At 47.8% G+C, this 22,913-nt stretch overlaps 1 protein-coding gene across 1 annotated transcript in view; it reads left to right on the forward strand.

The window, feature by feature from the left end:
• Nucleotides 1–22,913, forward strand: part of dlgap2b (discs, large (Drosophila) homolog-associated protein 2b) — a 194,083-nt gene that overhangs the window by 145,652 nt on the left and 25,518 nt on the right. The window contains exons 6-7 of the mRNA XM_060917902.1: nucleotides 9,375–9,460; nucleotides 21,235–21,632. Of these exons, the coding sequence (XP_060773885.1) occupies nucleotides 9,375–9,460; nucleotides 21,235–21,632 (484 nt within the window). The remainder of the gene's footprint in view (nucleotides 1–9,374; nucleotides 9,461–21,234; nucleotides 21,633–22,913) is intronic.

A 22,913-nucleotide genomic window follows, 5' to 3' on the forward strand; every position in this document is an offset into this window, starting at 1 on the left:
AAGGCTTTAAATATTTCACTTTACATGTAATGAATATGGAATATATGAAAGATTACCTTTTTGAATTAAATTATGGAAAAAAAGGAACTTTTTCATGGTATTCTAATTTTTTGAGATGCACTAGTATACACACACGTGTGTGTGTGTGGGGGGGGGGGGGGGGGGGTTCCTACTTTGTAAAACAATCCTGAAGGCATCTAAACTATGAAATAACAGATACGGAATTATGTAGTAGGCAAAAAAAAGTGAACACAAAAAGATATTTTATATTTTAGATTCTTCAAAGTAGCCACCTTTGGCTTTGATGACAGCTTTGCACACTATTGGCATTCTCATGGAATGTTTTTCCAACAGTCTTGAAGGAATTCCCATGTATGTTGAGCACTTGTTTGCTGCTTTTCTTCCACTCTCCGGTCCAACTCATCCCAAACCATCTCCACTGGGTTGAGGTCGGGTGATTGTGGAGGTCAGGTCATCTGATGCAGCACTCCTTCACTCTCCATCTTGGTTAAATATCCCTTACATAGCCTGGAGGTATGTTTTGCGTCACTGTCCTGTTGAAAAACAAATGATGTCCCATTAAGCATAAAACAGATGGGCTAGCATGTCACTGCAGAATGCTGTGGTAGTGATGTTGGCTAAAATTGTTGTCAGTTTTTAATAAATCTCCCACAGCATCACCAGCAAAGCACTACCACACCATTACATTATATTTACATTACAGGAATTTAGCAGACGCTCTTATCCAGAGAGATGTAGGACATACCCAGAGCAGCTCAGGGAGCAGTTAGGGGTTCAGTGCCTTGCTCAAGGGCACTTCAGCCATTTCTGCTGGTCTTGGGAACCGAACCTGCAACCTTTTTTTGTCCCAAAGCTGCTTCTAGGCCATGGCTTCCCTGTTCCCCATCACATCTCTTCCTCCCTGTTTCACATGGGAACCACATGTGCAGATACCATATGTTCCCCTTTTCTGCATCTCACAAAGACATGGCAGTTGTAACCAAAAATCTCAAATTAGATATAAATAAATTACTTTATTCTCAAATTAGAATAAAGTACATATTTCCATTGGTCTAATGTTTCTTGGTCCAAGCATTTCTCCTCTTCTTATTGACTTCCCTCAGTCGTCATCGGCAGCTGTCTAACGCTAGCAATGATGACCGTTTCATTACGGTGCACAGAAACGGAGATGGGCCGCAAGGTCCGCACCAGAGCTCCTCTCCTGATGAAGTGCCTTGCATAGTAAGGTTGACAAACGATGTCGTGCCCCCATCATGTCTCTCTGGACCTCCAGACCTGATGCCAAGTGGTGCACAAAAGTGCCACAGACCTGACAGGTATAGAAGTTGCCCTGCAGTGACAACTGACTTGCTGAGTGATGTCATTCATTGGTCATTTGAGTGGCTCTTCCGCATGCCATCTGGTGGTGTGCCATTGACCCTGTTGGGTTCATCTGCCACATTGCACTGAAAAGCGCCCTGCTGCCAGCGTCTTGTTGGTGATGTACTATTTAACCCATAGCTGGAACCCAGACAGGTGCTACCACTCCGGGTCAGAACGGACCTGGGAGCAATGGTGGTTAAGGGATAACTCCACTTTCCCCAATACTCAAGTCCTCCCGGACCTGAGACCACCACCAGTTGCAGTTTAAAGTCATACCCAGGACTATACTACTTCCCTCAATAATGGTTTCTTCACAGCAATTCGACCGTGAAGGCCTGATTCATGCAGTCTCCTCTAAACAGCTGATGTTGAACTGTGTCTGCTACTTGAACTCTGAAGCATTCATGTACTGTAGGTTCTAATATGAGGTGATATTAATTGGTGAGGCTGCAGCAGCGGTAAGTCTTGGTCTTCCTTTCCTGGCATGGCCCTCATAAGAGCCAGTTTCATCATACCATCATAGCATAAATATATATTCAATGTTCTTGCAATTTTCTGGACTGACTGACCTTTTGTCTTAATGTAATGACTGACTGTCATTTCACTTTACTTACTTTAGCAGTTCTTGAAATAATAAGGATTATGACAGTTGTTAAATAGGACTGTTTACCGTATCCCAACACTTCCTCGACACAACACAACTGATGCTCTCAACTGCATTAAAAAGGTAAGAAATTGCACTAATTAACTTTTGACCAGACACATATGTTAATTGAAAAGCATTCCAGGTGACTACCTCATGAAGCTGGTTAAAGCCAGTATCTCACTGGGCTGCGACAGCTTGCGACAAATTGCGAACGTCATTCGCGAGAGAGTTTCAAAAGTGTCTTGAAACATTCGCGGGGCTTTTCAATTTCCTCACATGAGTCGCAAAGTGTCGCTCCTTCATCGCTGAAATTTTGAACATGTTCAAAAAACTTGTGCGACACAATTTCTCTCAAAATAGCCACAAATGCGTTGCTGGTGTCGCAAAGCCATCACGAACCCTTCTCAAGTCAGTTTCCGTGAGACAGGAAGTGTGAGTGTATGGGTAGTATCTCACTGGGCTGCGACAGCCTGCGACTAGTTGGAGACACAACGACTGCGATAAAATATGCAAATATCAATTCAGTGTGATTCCAAGTGAAAATTGTTGCTAATTCGCATATTTTATCGCAATTGTTGGGTCTCCAACTAGTTGCAGGCTGTCGCAGCCCAGTGAGATACTACCCTAAGATAATGGCAATAGTGTGCAAAGCATCATCAAGGTAAATGGTGGCTACTTTGAAGAATCTAAAATATGAAACATACATATTTTTAACACCTATTTTGTTTACTACATCATTCCATATATGTTCCATATGTTATTTCATAGTTTTGATGTCTTCAGTGTTGTTCTACAGTCAAAATAAAGTAAAACATATGAATGAGTAGCTGTGTTTATATAATTAACAGTTATTCCATGAAATTGAGTCATACGTATATGCACTGATAGCCAATGAGGCACAGCGTACCAAGTTGGCTATAAGTCATGTACGATGAGATTGAGTGGAATATCTGTTTTATTCTATCCATATTCAGTGGATTTTGAGAAACAGAGCATTTTTATTTTTTGCAAATTTGATAAATAAAAAAAACTTTATACAAAACATCCGACAAAATCATTTCCGCTTAGAATGTAAACAAACTGGCAAAATGACAGTAGCAATTTGTGAAAAAATGCAATAATAATTCTTGAAAAATAAAAAGATATGTTCTCACCATCAAATAATTTCATTCTATATTTTGTTGCTTTTTTAGTTTTGTATTTTTTGGGGTTTTGTTTTCGAGTAGAGGTTTTATTTCATCCCCAGTTGGTTCAGTAACATGGTCCGCCATTTTCTTTTTTTGGCGGTTGGCAAATCAACTTAGAGGTGCATTACTGCCACTGACTGGGCTGGAGTGTGGCACAGGAGATATGGGGGGACTATATTCTTTTATTTAGCTATTTCTGTTTCTTTTAAATACTTGATAACAAAAAGTGATATATCTGTGTAGCTTTCCCTAGGGGTGGGTGGAGCACAGAGGACGGCAGGACAGAGATCAGGTTCAACAAATCGTTTTATTGCTTCCACTTTTCAGGGAACACAATCGGTTTAAACCAGACACACGCGCACACACACACACATCAGGTGTCTGGTTCGGGAGAGATCTCTTCTGCTCTCGCTCTCCCTCCCTAAATAGGGCGCGGTCCCTGGGAAGACACACAAACACAGGTTAATTGCTCTCAGGTGAAGTGATTCTGCCACTTACCTTCCCTGACTCCGCCCTCCTGTCACAGACCGGTGCTTGACCACGCCCCCGCTGCCACATACCCCCACCGCCCGACTCAGGCCGGGCAGCCGTCCGGCCCACAGCCGACTCCCCCCCCCCCTTGACGGGAGAGGAAGTCCGCCACGACCATCTGCGCCCCCGGCCTGTGGACCACCTTGAAATTAAAGGGTTGGAGCGCCAGATACCAACGGGTGATCCGCGCGTTGGCATCTTTCATGCGGTGGAGCCACTGGAGGGGCGCGTGGTCCGAACAGAGGGTGAAAGAGCGCCCCAGCAGGTAGTACCGGAGGGCGAGGACCGCCCATTTGATCGCCAGGCACTCCTTTTCGATCGTGCTGTAGCGCCCCTCATGCACTGACAGCTTCCGGCTGATGTATAGGACCGGGCGATCCTCCCCCTCCACCTGCTGGGACAAAACGGCCCCCAGCCCTCTGTCCGACGCATCCGTCTGTAACATAAAAGGGAGAGAGAAGTCAGGGGAGTGTAAAAGTGGCCCCCCACACAGTGCAGCCTTTACCTCCGAGAAAGCCCGCTGGCACTGCTCCGTCCACTGGACCGGATCTGGCGCCCCCTTTTTAGTGAGGTCAGTCAGCGGGCTGGTGACGTCCGAATAATTAGGTATAAACCTACGATAGTAGCCAGCCAGCCCCAGGAACTGTCTCACCCCCTTTTTGGTCTTGGGCCTCGGGCAGGCCGCAATCGCTGCTGTCTTATTAATTTGGGGACGCACCTGCCCGTTGCCCAAGTGGAAGCCCAGATACCGTACTTCCACCCGCCCAATCGCACACTTCTTTGGGTTAGCCGTGAGTCCCGCCCGTCTCAGCGACCTAAGGACGGCCCTCAGGTGTTGCAGGTGCCGCTGCCAGTCGTTACTATAAACGATAATGTCGTCCAGGTAGGCGGCCGCATAGGTGGCGTGGGGCCGGAGGACCCGGTCCATCAGCCGCTGAAACGTAGCGGGCGCCCCAAACAGCCCAAACGGAAGTGTGACGAACTGGTGTAAGCCGAACGGTGTGGAAAAGGCCGTTTTCTCCCGGGATAATGGAGTCAAGGGGATCTGCCAATATCCCTTCGTTAAATCCAGTGTCGAGTAAAAGCGAGCCGTGCCTAGTCGATCGAGCAGCTCATCAATACGAGGCATTGGGTACGCGTCGAATTTAGACACCGCGTTGACTTTTCTATAGTCCACACAGAACCGGACCGAGCCGTCGGCCTTGGGAACCAAGACCACCGGGCTGCTCCAGTCGCTGTGGGACTCCTCGACGATGCCCATTTCGAGCATGGCCTGAAGTTCTTCCCGAACCACCTTTTTTTTGTGTTCGGGTAGTCTATAAGGGCGGCTACGCACTACCACCCCCGGGGGTGTCTCTATGTGGTCTTCTATGAGGTTAGTGCGACCGGGCAGGGGCGAGAACACATCCGAAAACTCGGCCTGCAACTGGGCGACCTCCGTGAGTTGGGTCGGGGAGAGGTGGTCTCCACAGGGGACCGGAGAGGTACGTGATGCCAAATCCCCTTTTTGAACCTCCGGCCCCAGCTCCGCCTTCTCCGGAACTACCGACACCAACGCCACGGGGACCTCCTCGTTCCAGAGTTTGAGCAGATTGAGGTGGTAAATCTGTAGCGCCCCACCCCTGTCTGTTCGCCTCACCTCATAGTCGACGTCCCCGACTCGCCGTGTGACCTCAAAGGGTCCTTGCCACTTGGCGATTAATTTGGAGCTCGACGTGGGCAAGAGTACGAGTACTTTATCTCCCGGTGTGAACTCCCTAAGGCGCGTACCCTTGTTGTACAGGCGGGCTTGCCGTTCCTGGGCCTGCCACAAATTCTCCTGAGTTAGGTGGGTGAGCGTGTGGAGTTTTGCGCGCAGGTCCATAACGTACTGAATTTCATTCTTACTTTGAGAAGGTCCCTCCTCCCAATTTTCCCGCAGCACGTCCAGGATGCCGCGCGGCTTACGCCCATATAATAATTCGAATGGGGAGAACCCCGTGGAGGCTTGAGGGACCTCTCGCACTGAGAACAGCAAGGGTTCGAGCCACTTATCCCAATTACGTGCGTCCTCACTTACGAATTTCTTAATGATATTTTTGAGGGTGCGGTTGAACCGTTCTACTAAACCGTCCGTTTGTGGGTGATACACACTGGTGCGGATCGGCTTAATCCCCAATAACCCATACAGTTCGCGTAGTGTTCGTGACATAAACGTAGTGCCTTGATCAGTCAGAATCTCTTTCGGGATTCCAACTCGGGAGATGACGCGGAAGAGTGCCTCTGCAATACTGCGTGCTGAGATATTGCGCAGAGGCACTGCCTTCCGGGTATCGCGTTGCATAGTCCACTAGAACTAATATAAAGCGGTACCCTCGTGCTGACCGATCTAATGGCCCGACGAGATCCATCCCAATTCTTTCAAACGGGGTCTCGATTAACGGTAGAGGGCGCAATGGCGCTTTTGGAATGGCCACTGGATTTACTAACTGGCATTCGCGGCATGCCGTACACCACCTACGGACATCGCCGCGAATCCCCGGCCAATAGAATCGGGCCATTATTCGGGCTAGTGTTTTATCCTGCCCTAAGTGTCCAGCCATGGGATTAAAGTGAGCCGCCTGGAATACCAATTCCCGGCGGCTCTTTGGAATCAAAAGCTGCGTGACTCGCTCTTTAGTTTGAGTGTCCTGCGTCACTCGGTATAACCTATCCTTCATAATCGCGAAGTAGGGGAAGGGCGGGGTGGCGTTCGGCGGGAGCGTTTGACCATCGATTACTCTCACTTGGTCAAACGCATGCCGCAGAGTCTCGTCTCGCGACTGCTCCAATGGGAAATCCGCGAGGGATTCCCCAATAGAGAGAGGAGGAGCCGGTGGCTCCTCACCCTGACGCGGAGATGACGTAGACGGCTCTGCGACAGCTGCTCCCGCCAAAACGACACCGGGACCTCCCCCTGTCAACTGGCAGGACCCACTCTCTACTAGGCGCGTCATTAAACCCCGAAATCCCGGCCAATCAGTCCCCAAAATTAACGAGTGGGTAAGGCGAGGATTAACCGCCGCCTTCACTATAAATTTTTCCCCTCTGAAAATAATATGGACCGACACCAAAGGGTAGCTGTGAACATCCCCGTGCACACACAAAACCTTCACCCCTTGTGCTCCCCCCAATGCCTCGTTTTGAACCAGGCTTTGGCGAATTGAGGTCTGATTACAACCAGAATCCACCAATGCCTGATATGTAGCCCCTTGGATACTCACCGGTATGCGATACGCTCCGGCCCGATCGAGGGCGGCCTCTGGCGCGTCGGGGATCCGAACCACCGCGCCCACTTCCATTGCTGTGCACTGCTGTTGAAGGTGGTCCGGTTCCCCGCAGCGCCAGCAAACCGGCCCGGGCTTCCCCTCTGCACCGGTGCTCTGGGGCTCACTCACCTGAGGTGGGGGAGAGACAGACACAGAAGGGAGAAACGGGAGGGCACCGCGGGTGCGGCGGGCCGGCAGGGGTGGTGCCGGCCCCCGCCTCCGCGGTGGGGGAATGGGGCGAGGACGGGACACAGAAGGAGGGGAGAGAGAGAGAGAATGAGAAGAGGAGAGAAGAGATGTCGACATCTGCTGTCCTGCCGCCGAGACAGCCGCCAGATGATCCTCCGCCAGCTCGACTGCCTGATCCAGCGACGCCGGGCGGTGGCACTGGACCCACTCCGCGGCTCCTGCTGGTAAGCGGGCGATGAACTGTTCCAGTACCACCTGATTGACGATTCCCTCGGCGTCGCGATCTTCGGCCCTCAGCCACCGCCAGCAGGCGTCCCGGAGCTGCTGGCTGAACGCGAACGGGCTGCCGACTTCCTCCATCCGCAGCGCGCGGAAGCGCTGGCGCTGCTGCTCCGGCGTGCGCCCCACGCGCTGAAGGACAGCCCAGCGAAGGTCGGCGTAGGCCAGCCGGCAATCGGCGGGGAGCTGTAGTGCAGCCAGCTGCGCCTCTCCCGTCAGGAGGGGGAGGAGGCGCGCCGCGCGCTGCTCCATCGGCCACCCCGAGGCTTCAGCGACCTGCTCGAATAACGTGAAGAAAGCCTCGGGGTCATCCTGCGGGCCCATCTTAGTTAAGGTGAGGGGAGACGGGCCCGCGGCCGGAGCGCTGGTGGGCCCCGCCGACGCGAGGAGACGCCGGAACGCCTTGCGATCTTCTTGCTGGGCCAGCACCAGGGCATCGAAGCGCCGCTCTTGTTCCTTTCGGAGTGTGACGAGCGCCTGGTGCTGGCTTTGCTGAGCCGTGGCGAGGGCGTGGACCAGGTCGGTGAACGGGGAGGATTCCATGGGGCTGCTGGGTTGGTGCTCCATTTCCCGGGTTTCGGCACCACTGTAGCTTTCCCTAGGGGTGGGTGGAGCACAGAGGACGGCAGGACAGAGATCAGGTTCAACAAATCGTTTTATTGCTTCCACTTTTCAGGGAACACAATCGGTTTAAACCAGACACACGCGCACACACACACACATCAGGTGTCTGGCTCGGGAGAGATCTCTTCTGCTCTCGCTCTCCCTCCCTAAATAGGGCGCGGTCCCTGGGAAGACACACAAACACAGGTTAATTGCTCTCAGGTGAAGTGATTCTGCCACTTACCTTCCCTGACTCCGCCCTCCTGTCACAGACCGGTGCTTGACCACGCCCCCGCTGCCACAATCTGACTTGATACGTGCTGCCATTTTGTTTTTCTCTACTCATGGTATATGAGCTGATATCCTCATAGTGGAGTAGCCAATCAGAGCACGTGATTACTCATATCCAGTGAATGTGGATAGAATAATATGTAATATACGACTAATATAAAAATGTGTCACTGTCTGCAGCAGTTGCAAAGTGAAGATGTTTTTTGTAAGATCTTTAAAAATAAGGATCTTATAGTTTTGTCTAAATTAGCAAATGTAATGGCAGTATAAGGTATACTATATTGTAATTTTGAATGCTTAATCATATCTCCTTTCCTCAGGCGACTGAGCACACAATACCACTGTTCCTTTTTTTTTTTTTACAATTTTTGTGACTAATGTTGTGGGGTTTTTTATTTATTAATTCCCTCAGGATCACTGATGATCAAGACACATTGTTCAGCCCCACATCTCTTATCTATCATCCACATGTACTTACCCTACCTTGACCAGCTCATCTGGCACTAATGGGAGAAATTAAAACTGTTTGAATGTTTTCTCTGTTTTTGAAGACATTTTGTCTGATTATTGCCAATTCCCACCCACTAGCCAGTTCTCCCCTATCATCGAGGATAAGGGCTGCATATGTCTCGAAGGAAGCATAACCTACTGTTCATCCAACATCATAGAGCAGTCAAAGTCTAGGACAGTGCAAATTGCCTTTTGCTTGCCCACGAGTATGACCCATTAATCAACAAGTGAGAGAGTAATGCTACAGAGTAATGCCATCCTTCCCACCCAGAGAGCAGGGCATATTATTTTCTATTGAACGTCCAGACATGGATGACTGTGGCATTGATGCAATTCAAACTCGCAATGTCCTGATATCAGAAAAAATCTCATCTGTTACACCACTCAGGAGCCCTCAAACGTTTCATCACTTTGTTGATTATTTCTCTCCTTTTCTCTTTTTTTTTTCTCTCCTGATCCTTTATCTAGGTGGAAGCAGTCACAGACTCAGAAGCAGAGACTAAAGGTCTGCCACAGTATCAGTCAGTGGGCATCCAGGTGGAGGGGGAGAAACGGTGAGGCTGGTGTCCCTGACACCCTAATAATAATAATAATAATAATAATAACATTATTGTTTTTGTTGTTCCCCACTATTGTACCATAACTAGCAATTTTGCAAAGGTGCAGGGTTAATACACATTTAATTTATCAACTGTGTAGCTGAGTACTATAAAAGATTTCTGTCAGCGCATACACACTAACTGCATGAGAGTGAGACTACAGTGTCTTGCAAAAGTATTCATCCCCCTTGGTGTATGTCCTGTTTTGTTGCAGTACAAGCTGGAATTAAAATGGATTTGGGGGGAGGGGGTTTAGAACAATTTGATTTACACAACATGCCTACCACTTTAAAGTTGCAAAAAAAATGTTATTGTGACACAAACAATATTAAGATGAAAAAAAGAAACAGAAATCTGGAGTGTGCATAGGTATTCACTCCCCAAAGTCAATACTTTGTAGAGCTACCTTTGGCTGCAAGTCTCTTGGGGTATGTCTCTATAAGCTTAGCACACCTACCCACTGGGATTGTGCCCATTCCTCAAGGCAAAACTGCTCTAACTCCTTCAATTTAAATGGGTTGCATTGGTGTACAGCAATCTTCCAGTTATGCCACAGATTCTCAATTGGATTGAGGTCTAGGCTTTGATTAGGCCATTCCAAGACATTTACATGTTTCTCTTTAAACCACTCCAGTGTAGCTTTAGCAGTACGTTTAGGGTCATTGTCCTGCTGGAATGTGAACCTTCGTCCCAGTCTCAAACCTCTGGGTGACTCAAACAGGTTTTCCTCCAGAATTGCCCTGTATTTAGTGCCATGCATCTTTCCTTCAATCCTGATAAGCTTTCCTGTCCCTGCCAATGAAAAACACCCCCACAGCATGATGCTGCCACCACCATGCTTCACTGTAGAAATGGTGTCCTCAGGGTGATGGGAAGTGTTGGGTTTGTACCACACATGGCATTTCCCATGATGGCCAAAAAGTTCAATTTTAGTCTCCTCTGACCAGAGAATCTTCTTCCATGTGTTTGGGGAGTCTGCCACATTCTGTTGGGCAAACTGGAAACGTGTTTTCTAACTTTTTTCCTGAAGCAATGGCTTTTTTCTAGCCACTCTTCCATAAAACCCCACTCTATGGAGTGTACGGCTTAAAGTGGTCCTATGGACAGATACTCCCATCTTCACTGTGGATCTGTGCAGCTCCTTCAGTGTTATCTTTGGTGTCTTTGTTGCATCTCTGATTAATGCCCTCCTTGCCCAGTCTGTGAGTTTTGGTGGGCAGCCTTCTCTTGTTAGGTTTGTAGTGGTGATATTCTTTCCATTTTGCTATAATGGATTTAATGGTGCTCCATGGGATATTCAAGGTTTGGGATATTTTTATAATGCAAACCTGAGCTATACTTCTCCACAACTTTGTCTCTGACCTGTTTGGAGGCTCCTTGGTTTTCATGTTACTTGCTTAGTAGTGTAGTAGAGTCAGGGTCCTTCCAGAACAGGTTGATTTTATACAGACATCATGTGACAGATTATGTGACACTTTGACTGATTGCACACAGGTGGATCTTAATCAACTAATTATGTGACTTATGAAGTGAATTGGTTGGATCAGCTCTTATTTAGGGGTTTCATATGAAAGGGAGTGAGTACCTATGCACACTCCAGATTCCTGTTTTTTCATCTTAATTATTATTTGTGTCAAAATAAATCAACAATTTTCACCTTTAAAGTGGTAAGCATGTTGTGTAAATTAAATGGTGCTAACCCCCCAGAAAATTCATTTTAATTCCAGGTTGGAATGCAACAAAACAGGACAAACACCAAGGGGGATGAATATTTTTGCAAGACACTGTACATGCTGCACTGAAAGGCTCTGGTTGAAATTATGGATTCTCTGAGGTGACTGGCACAGTACTATTTTGTGAGTGGTGCAACCCCAAAGAAAATAGTACTATGCCAGTCACCAAAGAGAATTCATAATTACCAATGCCTCTCAGTGCATGGTATATTTGATTTATATCCCTCATCAAAAAAATTCCAAACTAAAAGCGTTAAAATTGAATCTTGGCATAAACTCAGTGGAGGCAGCCATGTTTGTTGTTTACGTCAGAGCAACCTTTGACCTGTGCATGTACAATGTACCATGCTGTTGCCTGCCTCGCTACGTATGACTGACATATCGCTTCGCTCATTCATGATATATACATTCATCACATGAAGATAAACTTCATATCTTTGCACCACTGTGTAATGTTCTTTATATGGAAACATCCACAAATAAATACGCAAGTTAATCAAAAGAATTTAAATTTTGAACTGGTTCACCATTTTGACAGTGCACATCTAGTCAGTGGGAGTAACATCAATGGAGCGAAATGTAGGAAATTATTTTTTTCGCGGTCCAAATCCTGCGCTCTGATTGGCTGGTGAGTGGGTCCGTATCCTACGGTACGGACCCAAGTTACGGACCCCTGGTGACTCGCTCGTTCACAACAACAACAAACATAGTAAAATTTGTGTCAACATTTATCTTTTTTTTTATAAGATTTATAAGATTATCAAAAACCTTAATTTTTTCCAGCATTTCTCAGGAGAATAGCATTAATTTTACAGCATGGATAGTGATAACGACAGTGTTCAGAGCGAAAGCGAGTTTTACTACCCTGAGGAGGAAGAAATAAAAGAAAACATTTCAGGAGAAAGCTAAAAACCTGTTGTGACAGTTCGTGTAGGTGGGTGGAGCACAGAAGGACGGCAGGCCAGAACTGAGTTCACAAAACTCTTTTATTTAGCTTTTCAGCTTCTATATTCACTCTCACACATACTCAAACACACGCACACACATCAGTCGTCTGGTTGGGGAGAGAGCTCCATCTGCTCTCTCTCTCTCTTCTTAAATAGGGCGCGGTCACTGGGGAAGACACACAAACATTAATTAACATCAGGTGTAGTGATTCTGCCACTTACCTTCCCTGACTCCGCCCTCCAGTCACAGACCGATGCTTGACCACACCCCAGCTGCCACATACCCCCACCGCCCGACTCAGGCCGGGCGGCCATCCGGCCTGCAGCCAACTCCCCCCCCCCTTGACAGGAGAGGAAGTCCGCCACGACCATCTGTGCCCCCGCCCCGTGGATTACCTTGAAGTTGAAGGGTTGGAGTGCCAGATACCAACGGGTGATCCGTGCGCTGGCATCCTTCATGCGGTGGAGCCACTGGAGGGGCGCGTGGTCCGAACAGAGGGTGAAAGGGCATCCCAGCAGGTAGTAATGGAGGGCAAGGACTGCCCACTTGATTGCCAGGCACTATCTCAATGGTGCCGTAGCGCCCCTCACACACCGACAGCTTGCGACTGATATACAATACTGGGCGATCCTCCACCTCCTGGGACAAAACAGCCCCCAGCCCTCTGTCCGACGCATCCGTCTGTAACATAAAGGGGAGAGAAAAGTCAGGGGAGTGTAAAAGTGGCCCCCCACACAGTGCAGCCTTTACCTTAGAAAAAGCCCGCTGGCATTGCTCTGTCCACTGGACCGGACCTGGTGCCCCCTTTTTAGTCAGATCAGTCAGCAGGCTGGTGATGTTTGAATAATTAGGTATAAACCTACGATAATAGCCAGCCAGCCCCAGGAACTGTCTCACCCCCTTTTTGATCTTGAGCCTCGGCCAGTCATTACTATAGATAATAATGTCGTCGAGGTAGGCGGCCGCATAGGTGGCATGGGGGCGGAGGACCCTATCCATCAGCCACTGAAATGTAGCGGGCACCCCAAACAGCCCAAAAGGAAGTGTGACAAATTGGTGTAAGCCGAACGGTGTGGAAAAGGCCGTTTTTTTTCTCGGGATAATGGAGTCAAGGGGATCTGCCAATAACCCTTTGTTAAATCCAGTGTTGAGTAAAAACGAGCCGTGCCTAGCCAATCGAGCAACTCATCAATACGAGGCATTGGGGACGCGTCGAATTTAGACACCGCGTTGACTTTTCTATAGTCTACACAGAACCGGACCGACCCATCGGCCTTGGGTACCAAGACCACCGGGCTGCTCCAGTCACTGTGGGACTCCTCGACGATGCCCATTTCGAGCATGGCCTCGAGTTCTTCCCGAACCACTTTTTTCTTGTGCTCGGGTAACCTGTAAGGGTGGCTATGCACTACCACCCCCGGGGGCGTCTCAATGTGGTGCTCTATGAGGTTGGTGCGGCCGGGCAAGGGCGAGAACATGTCCGAAAACTCGGTCTGCAACTGGGCAACCTCCGCGAGTTGGGTTGGGGAGAGGTGGTCTCCACAGGGGACCGGAGAGGTACGTGATGCCAATGTTCCCTTTTGAACCTCTGGCCCCAGCTCCGCCTTCTCCAGAACCACCGACACCAACGCCACGGGGACCTCCTCGTTCCAGAGTTTGAGCAGGTTGAGGTGGTAAACCTGTAGCGCCCCACCCCATCCGTTCACCTTACCTCATAGTCAACATCTCCGACTCGCAGTGTGACCTCAAAGGGTCCTTGCCACTTGGCGACCAATTTGGAGCTCGATGTGGGCAACAATATGAGTACTTTATCTCCCGGTGCGAACTCCCTAAGGCACGTACCCTTGTCATACAGGCGGGTTTGTCGTTCTTGGGCCTGCCACAAATTCTCCTGAGTTAGGTGCATGAGTGTGTGGAGTTTTGCGCGGAGGTCAATAACGTATTGGATTTCATTTTTACTTGGTGAAGGTCCCTCCTCCCAATTTTCCCACAGCACATCTAGAATGCCACGCAGCTTACGCCCGTATAACAATTCAAACGGGGAGAACCCTGTGGAGGCTTGTGGGACCTCTCGCACTGCAAATAGCAAGGGTTTGAGCCATTTATCCCAATTACGTGCATCCTCACTTACAAATTTTTTAATTATATTCTTGAGGGTGCGATTGAACCGTTCAACTAAACCGTCCGTTTGTGGGTGATACATGCTGGTGCGGATCGGCTTAATACCCAACAACCCATACAGTTCGTTCAGTGTACGTGACATAAATGAGATGCCTTGGTCAGTCAGAATCTCTTTCGGGATTCCAACGTGGAAGAGTGCCTCTGCAATACTGCATGCTGAGATATTGCGAAGAGGCACTGCTTCCAGGTGTCGTGTTGCATAGTCCACCAGAACTAATATTAAGCGGTACCCTCGTGTTGATCGATCTAATGGCCCGACGAGATCCATCCCAATTCTTTCGAAAGGGGTCTCGATTAACGGCAGAGGGCGCAAAGGCGCTTTTGGAATGGCCGCTGGATTTACTTACTGGCATTCGCGGCACGCCGTACACCACCTACGGACATCGCCGCGAATCCCTGGCCAATAGAACCGGGCCATTATTCGGGCTAGTGTTTTATCCTGCCCTAAGTGTCCAGCCATGGGATTAAAGTGAGCCGCCTGGAATACCAACTCCCGGCGGCTCTTCGGAATCAAAAGCTGTGTGACTCGCTCTTTAGTTTGAGTGTCCTGCGTCACTCGGTATAATCTATCCTTCATAATTGCGAAGTAGGGGAAGGACGGGGTGGCGTTTGGCTGGAGCGTTTGACCATCGATTACTCTCACTTGGTCAAACGCATGCTGCAGAGTCTCGTCTCGCGACTGCTCTAATGGAAAATTCGCGAGGGAGTCCCCAACAGAGAGAGGAGGAGCCGGTGGCTCCTCACTCTGACGCGGAGATGACGTAGATGGCTCTGTGACAGCTGCTCCTGCCAACGCGACACCGGGACCTCCCCCGTTAAACTATGGCAAGACCCACTCTTCACCAAGTGTGTCATTAAATCCTGAAATCACGGCCAATCAGTCCCCAAAATTATCGAGTGGGTAAGGCGAGGATTAACTGCCGCCTTCACTATAAATTTTTCCCCTCAAAAAGAATGTGGACCGACACTAGAGGGTAGTTGTGAACATCCCCGTGCACACACAACACCTTCACCAATTGTGCTCCCCCCAATGCCTCATCTTGCACCAGGCTTTGGTGGATTGAGGTCTGATTACAGCCAGAATCCCCCAACGCCTGATATGTATCCCCTTGGATACTCACCGGTATGCGATACGCTCTGGCCCGATCGAGGGTGGCTCCTGGCGCGTCGGGGATCCGAACCACCGCGCCAACCTCCATTACCGAGCACTGCTGCTGGAGGTGGCCCGGCTCCCCGCAGCACCAGCAAACCGGCCTGGGCTTCCTCTCTGCACTAGTGCTCTGGGGCTCACTCACCTGAGGGGGGGGAGAGACAGACACAGAAGGGAGAAACGGGAGGGCACCGCGGGTGCGGCGGGCCGGCTGGGGTGGTGCTGGCCCCCGCCTCCGCGGTGGGGGAATGGGGCGAGGAGGAGACACAGGAGGAGGGGGGGGAGAGAGAGAGGAGAGAAGAGAAGAGGTCATCTGCTGTCCTGCCATCGGGACAGCCGCCAAATGGTCCTCCGCCAGCTCGATTGCCTGATCCAGCGACGCCGGGCGGTGGCACTGGACCCACTCTGCGGTTCCTGCTGGTAAACACATGATGAACTGCTCCAGTACCACCTGGTCGATGAGTCCCTCGGCTTCGCGGTTGTCAGCCCTCAACCACTGCCAGCAGGCGTCCTGGAGTTGCTGGCCAAAAGCGAATGGCCAGCCGACTTCCTCCAAGTGCAAAGTGCGGAAGCGCTGATGTTGTTGCGCGGGGGTGCGCCCCACCCGCTGGAGGACGGCCCGGCGAAGGTTCGCGTAGGCCAGCCAGCGGTCAGCGGGGAGCTGTAGCGCGGCCAGCTGTGCCTCTTCCATTAGCAGGGGGATGAGGTGCGCCGTGCGCTGTTCCACCGGCCACCCCAAGGTCTCTGCTACCTGCTCAAAGAGCGTGAGGAAGGCCTCGGGGTCATCCTGTGGGCTCATCTTCGTGAGGGTGAGGGGGGAAGGGCCTGCGGCGGTGGAGATGGTGGACCCCGCTGACGCAAGGAGGTGCCAGAACACCCGACGATCTTCCTGTTGCGCCAGCACCAGGGCCTCGAACCGTTGTTCTTGCTCCTTTCAGAGGGCGAGCAGCGCCTGGTGCTGGCTCTGTTGGGCCGTGGTGAGGGCGTGGATCAGGTCTGCGAAGGGGAAAGACTCCATGGGGCTGTTCTCTTCTGTGCTCGTCCCGGGTTTCAGCACCACTGTGACAGTTCGTGTAGGTGGGTGGAGTACAGAAGGACGGCAGGCCAGAACTGAGTTCACAAAACTTTTATTTAGCTTTTCAGCTTCTATATTCACTCTCACACATACTCAGACACACACACACACATCAGTCATCTGGTTGGGGAGAGAGCTCCCTCTGCTCTTGCTCTCCTTAAATAGGGCGCGGTCACTGGGGAAGACACACAAACATTAATTAACGTCAGGTGTAGTGATTCTGCCACTTACCTTCCCTGACTCCGCCCTCTGGTCACAGACCGATGCTTGACCACGCCCCCGCTGCCACACCTGTAATTTGCTAACACCAAGCAAAAACATGGCTGAATCCTGAATGACTCCTATTTGTATAAATAGGGGACTACATAGGCAGCAAAATGTTGTTTTTTTTTCCTGCCATGGAAGTGCACTTGTATACTAAGGAGGAAGCAATTTGCATTACAGCTGTGAATGAGGATTCAAAATGGCGGCTCGGCTCGGTTTTCCCTTTCGGGCATGCTCGTTTTCTGTTAGAATTTGGTCAAGAAAAATATATATATATTATTTACCAGCTTAAGGTCGGTCCGTATGGTGAAATACTGTGACCTCGGCCTTAAATACTGACCTCGGCCCAGAGGGCCTCGCTCAGTACTTTCAAGACCTCGGTCACAGTATTTCACGATACGGACCTCCCAGCTGGTAAATAACATGTATAATGTCACTCAGATATGTTATGTATTTCGTATGAAAAATGTGAGTTGAACACGAGTTGATAAATTTCATATCTTCAAACCAATATGTGATTTTCCTTTTATTATATGGACACATTCACAAACAAAAAGTACCCAAATTTATCAAAACAGTTCATTGATATCCTCATGAGTGACATACAGTGGTGCTTGAAAGTTTGTGAACCCTTTAGAATTTTCTATATTTCTGCATAAATATGACCTAAAACATCATCAGATTTTCACACAAGTCCTAAAAGGAGATAAAGAGAACCCAGTTAAACAAATGAGACAAAAATATTATACTTGGTCATTTATTTATTGAGGAAAATTATCCAATATTACATATCCGTGAGTGGCAAAAGTATGTGAACCTCTAGGATTAGCAGTTAATTTGAAGGTGAAATTAGAGTCAGGTGTTTTCAATCAATGGGATCACAATCAGGTGTGAGTGGGCACCCTGTTTTATTTAAAGAACAGGGATCTATCAAAGTCTGATCTTCACAACACATGTTTGTGGAAGTGTATCATGGCATGAACAAAGGAGATTTCTGAGGACCTCAGAAAAAGTGTTGTTGATGCTCATCAGGCTGGAAAAGGTTACAAAACCATCTGTAAAGAGTTTGGACTCCACCAATCCACAGTCAGACAGATTGTGTACAAATGGAAGAAATTCAAAACCATTGTTAGCCTCGCCAGGAGTGGGCGACCAACAAAGATCACTCCAAGAGCAAGGCGTGTAATAGTCAGCGAGGTCACAAAGGACCCCAGGGTAACTTCTAAGCAACTGAAGGCCTCTCTCGCATTGGCTAATGTTTATGTTCATGAGTCCACCATCAGGAGAACACTGAACAACAATGGTGTGCATGGCAGGGTTGCAAGGAGAAAGCCACTGCTCTCCAAAAAGAACATTGCTGCTCATCTACAGTTTGCTAAAGATCACGTGGACAAGCCAGAAGGCTATTGGAAAAATGTTTTGTGGACAGATGAGACCAAAATAGAACTTTTTGGTTTAAATGAGAAGCGTTATGTTTGGAGAAAGGAAAACACTGCATTGCAGCATAAGAATCTTATCCCATCTGTGAAACATGATGGTGGTAGTATCATGGTTTGGGCCTGTTTTGCTGCATCTGGGCCAGGACGGCTTGCCATCATTGATGGAACAATAAATTCTGAATTATACAACCCCAATTCCAAAAAAGTTGGGACAAAGTACAAATTGTAAATAAAAACAGAATGCAATAATTTACAAATCTCAAAAACTGTTATTGTATTCACAATAGAACATAGACAACATATCAAATGTCGAAAGTGAGACATTTTGAAATTGCATGCCAAATATTGGCTCATTTGAAATTTCAGGACAGCAACACATCTCAAAAAAGTTGGGACAGGGGCAATAAGAGGCTGGAAAAGTTAAAGGTACAAAAAAGGAACAGCTGGAGGACCAAATTGCAACTCATTAGGTCAATTGGCAATAGGTCATTAACATGACTGGGTATAAAAAGAGCATCTTGGAGTGGCAGCGGCTCTCAGAAGTAAAGATGGGAAGAGGATCACCAATCCCCCTAATTCTGCGCCGACAAATAGTGGAGCAATATCAGAAAGGAGTTCGACAGTGTAAAATTGCAAAGAGTTTGAACATATCATCATCTACAGTGCATAATATCATCAAAAGATTCAGAGAATCTGGAAGAATCTCTGTGCGTAAGGGTCAAGGCCGGAAAACCATACTGGGTGCCCGTGATCTTCGGGCCCTTAGACGGCACTGCATCACATACAGGCATGCTTCTGTATTGGAAACCACAAAATGGGCTCAGGAATATTTCCAGAGAACATTATCTGTGAACACAATTCACTGTGCCATCCGCCGTTACCAGCTAAAACTCTATGGTTCAAAGAAGAAGCCGTATCTAAACATGATCCAGAAGCGCAGACGTCTTCTCTGGGCCAAGGCTCATTTAAAATGGACGGTGGCAAAGTGGAAAACTGTTCTGTGGTCAGACGAATCAAAATTTGAAGTTCTTTATGGAAATCAGGGACGCTGTGTCATTCGGACTAAAGAGGAGAAGGACGACCCAAGTTGTTATCAGTGCTCAGTTCAGAAGCCTGCATCTCTGATGGTATGGGGTTGCATTAGTGCGTGTGGCATGGGCAGCTTACACATCTGGAAAGACACCATCAATGCTGAAAGGTATATCGAGGTTCTAGAGCAACATATGCTCCCATCCAGACGACGTCTCTTTCAGGGAAGACCTCGCATTTTCCAACATGACAATGCCAAACCACATACTGCATCAATTACAGCATCATGGCTGCGTAGAAGAAGGGTCTGGGTACTGAACTGGCCAGCCTGCAGTCCAGATCTTTCACCCATAGAAAACATTTGGCGCATCATAAAACGGAAGATACGACAAAAAAGACCTAAGACAGTTGAGCAACTAGAATCCTACATTAGACAAGAATGGGTTAACATTCCTATCCCTAAACTTGAGCAACTTGTCTCCTCAGTCCCCAGACGTTTACAGACTGTTGTAAAGAGAAAAGGGGATGTCTCACAGTGGGAAACATGGCCTTGTCCCAACTTTTTTGAGATGTGTTGTTGTCATGAAATTTAAAATCACCTAATTTTTCTCTTTAAATGATACATTTTCTCAGTTTAAACATTTGATATGTCATCTATGTTCTATTCTGAATAAAATATGGAATTTTGAAACTTCCACATCATTGCATTCCGTTTTTATTTACAATTTGTACTTTGTCCCAACTTTTTTGGAATCGGGGTTGTACCAGCGAATTCTAAAGGTAAATGTCAGGACATCTGTCCATGAACTGAATCTCAAGAGAAGGTGGGTCATGCAGCAAGACAACGACCCTAAGCACACAAGTTGTTCTACCAAAGAATGGTTGAAGAAGAATAAAGTTAATGTTTTGGAATGGCCAAGTCAAAGTCCTGACCTTAATCCAATCGAAATGTTGTGGAAGGACCTGAAGCGAGCAGTTCATGTGAGGAAACCCACCAACATCCCAGAGTTGAAGCTGTTCTGTACGGAGGAATGGGCTAAAATTCCTCCAAGCCGGTGTGCAGGACTGATCAACAGTTACCGCAAACGTTTAGTTGCAGTTATTGCTGCACAAGGGGGTCACACCAGATACTGAAAGCAAAGGTTCACATACTTTTGCCACTCACAGATATGTAATATTGGATCATTTTCCTCAATAAATAAACGACCAAGTATAATATTTTTGTCTCGTTTGTTTAACTGGGTTCTCTTTATTTACTTTTAGGACTTGTGTGAAAATCTGATGATGTTTTAGGTCATATTTGTGCAGAAATATAGAAAATTCTAAAGGGTTCACAAACTTTCAAGCACCACTGTATTAATCACATATACTATGCACTGAGAGGCTCCGATTGAAATTATGGATTCTCTGAGGTGACTGGTAAAGTACCATTTTGTGAGGGGTGCAGCCCCGAAGAAAATAGTACTATGAAAGTCACCTCAGAGAATCCATAATTTCAATCAGAGCCTCTCAGTGCATGATATATATACACATACATACACACACACACACTGAAACATTCCATCGTTAAAAAGACTGATTCAAGTAAAAACCTGCCTGTCCCAGTGTTTCAGCATCAACCCCAATCAGGGAAATATTACACACTTGTTTAGCAGCCTGAAAACTACCTAAACAACTCAAAATAGTTAATAAAGGTCTGATGACTTAGGCGTGTAACTTGTATAATGCAAAACTGGTAGCTATTAGCTTCTTGTATTTGTTGGCAAAACTAAAGAAGCAAACTAAAGACACCAAACATACCATGGCTGATTGACTGACTGCATTTCAGGTAACAGGGAAAGAGTTTCACTGTTCAATTTTTGTCAACTGTCCCAAATGTTTTAAAGGGTGCTTTTTGTGTCTCCTCTCAGCTATGGACGTTTTAAGCGCTCAAACAGTGTGACAGCAGCAGTGCAGGCCGATGTAGAACATGAGCTGTTCCGATCAGTGGAAGATAAGGTAGTGCAGTTTGGTGGCTTTCAGAGGCACTCAGAGCCAAGCTCCCCTGCGCAATACAGCGCCACACGCACTGTGCGTACACAGGGCATCTTCACCTACCGAGATGATTACAGAGCCCCAAGTGGGCCACCAAGCCCACGCGCCACAGCCTGGGTCGAGGAAACCGAAGAAACAGAAACAGGCCGGATGTCACCAGCACGCGCTGATGGCAGCTGGTACATGCAACTTCTGCACAACGAGACCAAGCGCATGGAGGCCTGGTGTAAAGAGATGGAGCGTGAGGCTGAGGAGCATGAGCTTTCTGAAGAGAGTAAGTCATCGCATGCGCGCGCGCGCACACACACACACACACACACACACACACACTAACTACAGTGTCTTGCAAAAGTATTCATCCCCCTTGGTGTTTGTCCTGTTTTGTTGCATTACAAGATGGAATTAAAATAGATTTTTGGGGGGTTAGCACCATTTGATTTACACAACATGTCTACCATTTCAAAGGTGCAATTTTTTTTTTTTTTTGGTGATACAAACAATAATTTAGATGAAAAAAACAGAAATCTGGAGTGTGCATAGGTATTCACCCCCCAAAAAAGTCAATACTTTGGAGATGTAACGGGGAGAAACTTCTGCGTTGTGTTTTGTTTTTATATTAAAGGTGACGACCCAAACATTCACTTGCTGCGGTTTATTTTCTGTTGACAACATGAAATATAGTGAGTCCTCCAAACAGCGTTTCAGCTAGCACTCAGCAAAACTCTTCCATACAAATGTAAGACAGGAAAGAGGAAGGGGGAATCCGGTCAGACAAGGGGAGCTAGAGGAGGGGCTTACTATCAGTATACTCACTGTCAGTGTGTGCAACCAAATGTACACAGAGATCTTGTGCAATTATAACGGAAGTACTATAACCTGTTACAGAGAGCTACCTTTTGCTGCAGTTCCAGCTGCAAGTCTCTTGGGGTATGTCTCTATTAGCTTAGCACATCTAGCCACTGGGATTTTTGCTCCTTCCTCAAGGCAAAACTGCTCCAACTCCTTTAAGTTAGATGGGTTGCGTTGGTGTACCATAATCTTCAAGTTATGCCACAGATTCTCAATTGGATTGAGGTCTGGGCTTTGATTAGGCCATTCAAAAACATTTAAATGTTTCCCTTTAAACCACTCCTATGTAGCTTTAGCAATATGTTTAGGGTCATTGTCCTGCTGGAATGTAAACCTTCATCCCAGTTTCAAACCTCTGGCCAGCTCAAACAGGTTTTCCTCCAGAATTGCCTTGTATTTAGTGACATCTTTCCTTCAGTCCTGACCAGCTTTCCTGTCCCTGCAGATGAAAAACATCCTCACAGCATGATGCTGCCACCAACATGCTTCACTGTTGGAATGGTGTTCTCAGGGTGATGGGAAGTGTTGGGTTTGTGCCACGCATGGTATTTCCCATAATGGCCAAAAAGTTCAATTTTTGTCTCATTTGACCAGAGAATCTTTTTCCATGTGTTTGGGGAGTCTGCCACATTCTGTTGGGCAAACTCCAAATGTGCTTTCTTATTTTTTTTTCTTTAAGCAATGGCTTTTGTCTGGCCACTCTTCC

This window comes from Neoarius graeffei, chromosome 3 (genome assembly GCF_027579695.1).
Source record: "Neoarius graeffei isolate fNeoGra1 chromosome 3, fNeoGra1.pri, whole genome shotgun sequence".
NCBI classification, from domain to species: Eukaryota; Metazoa; Chordata; class Actinopteri; order Siluriformes; family Ariidae; genus Neoarius; species Neoarius graeffei.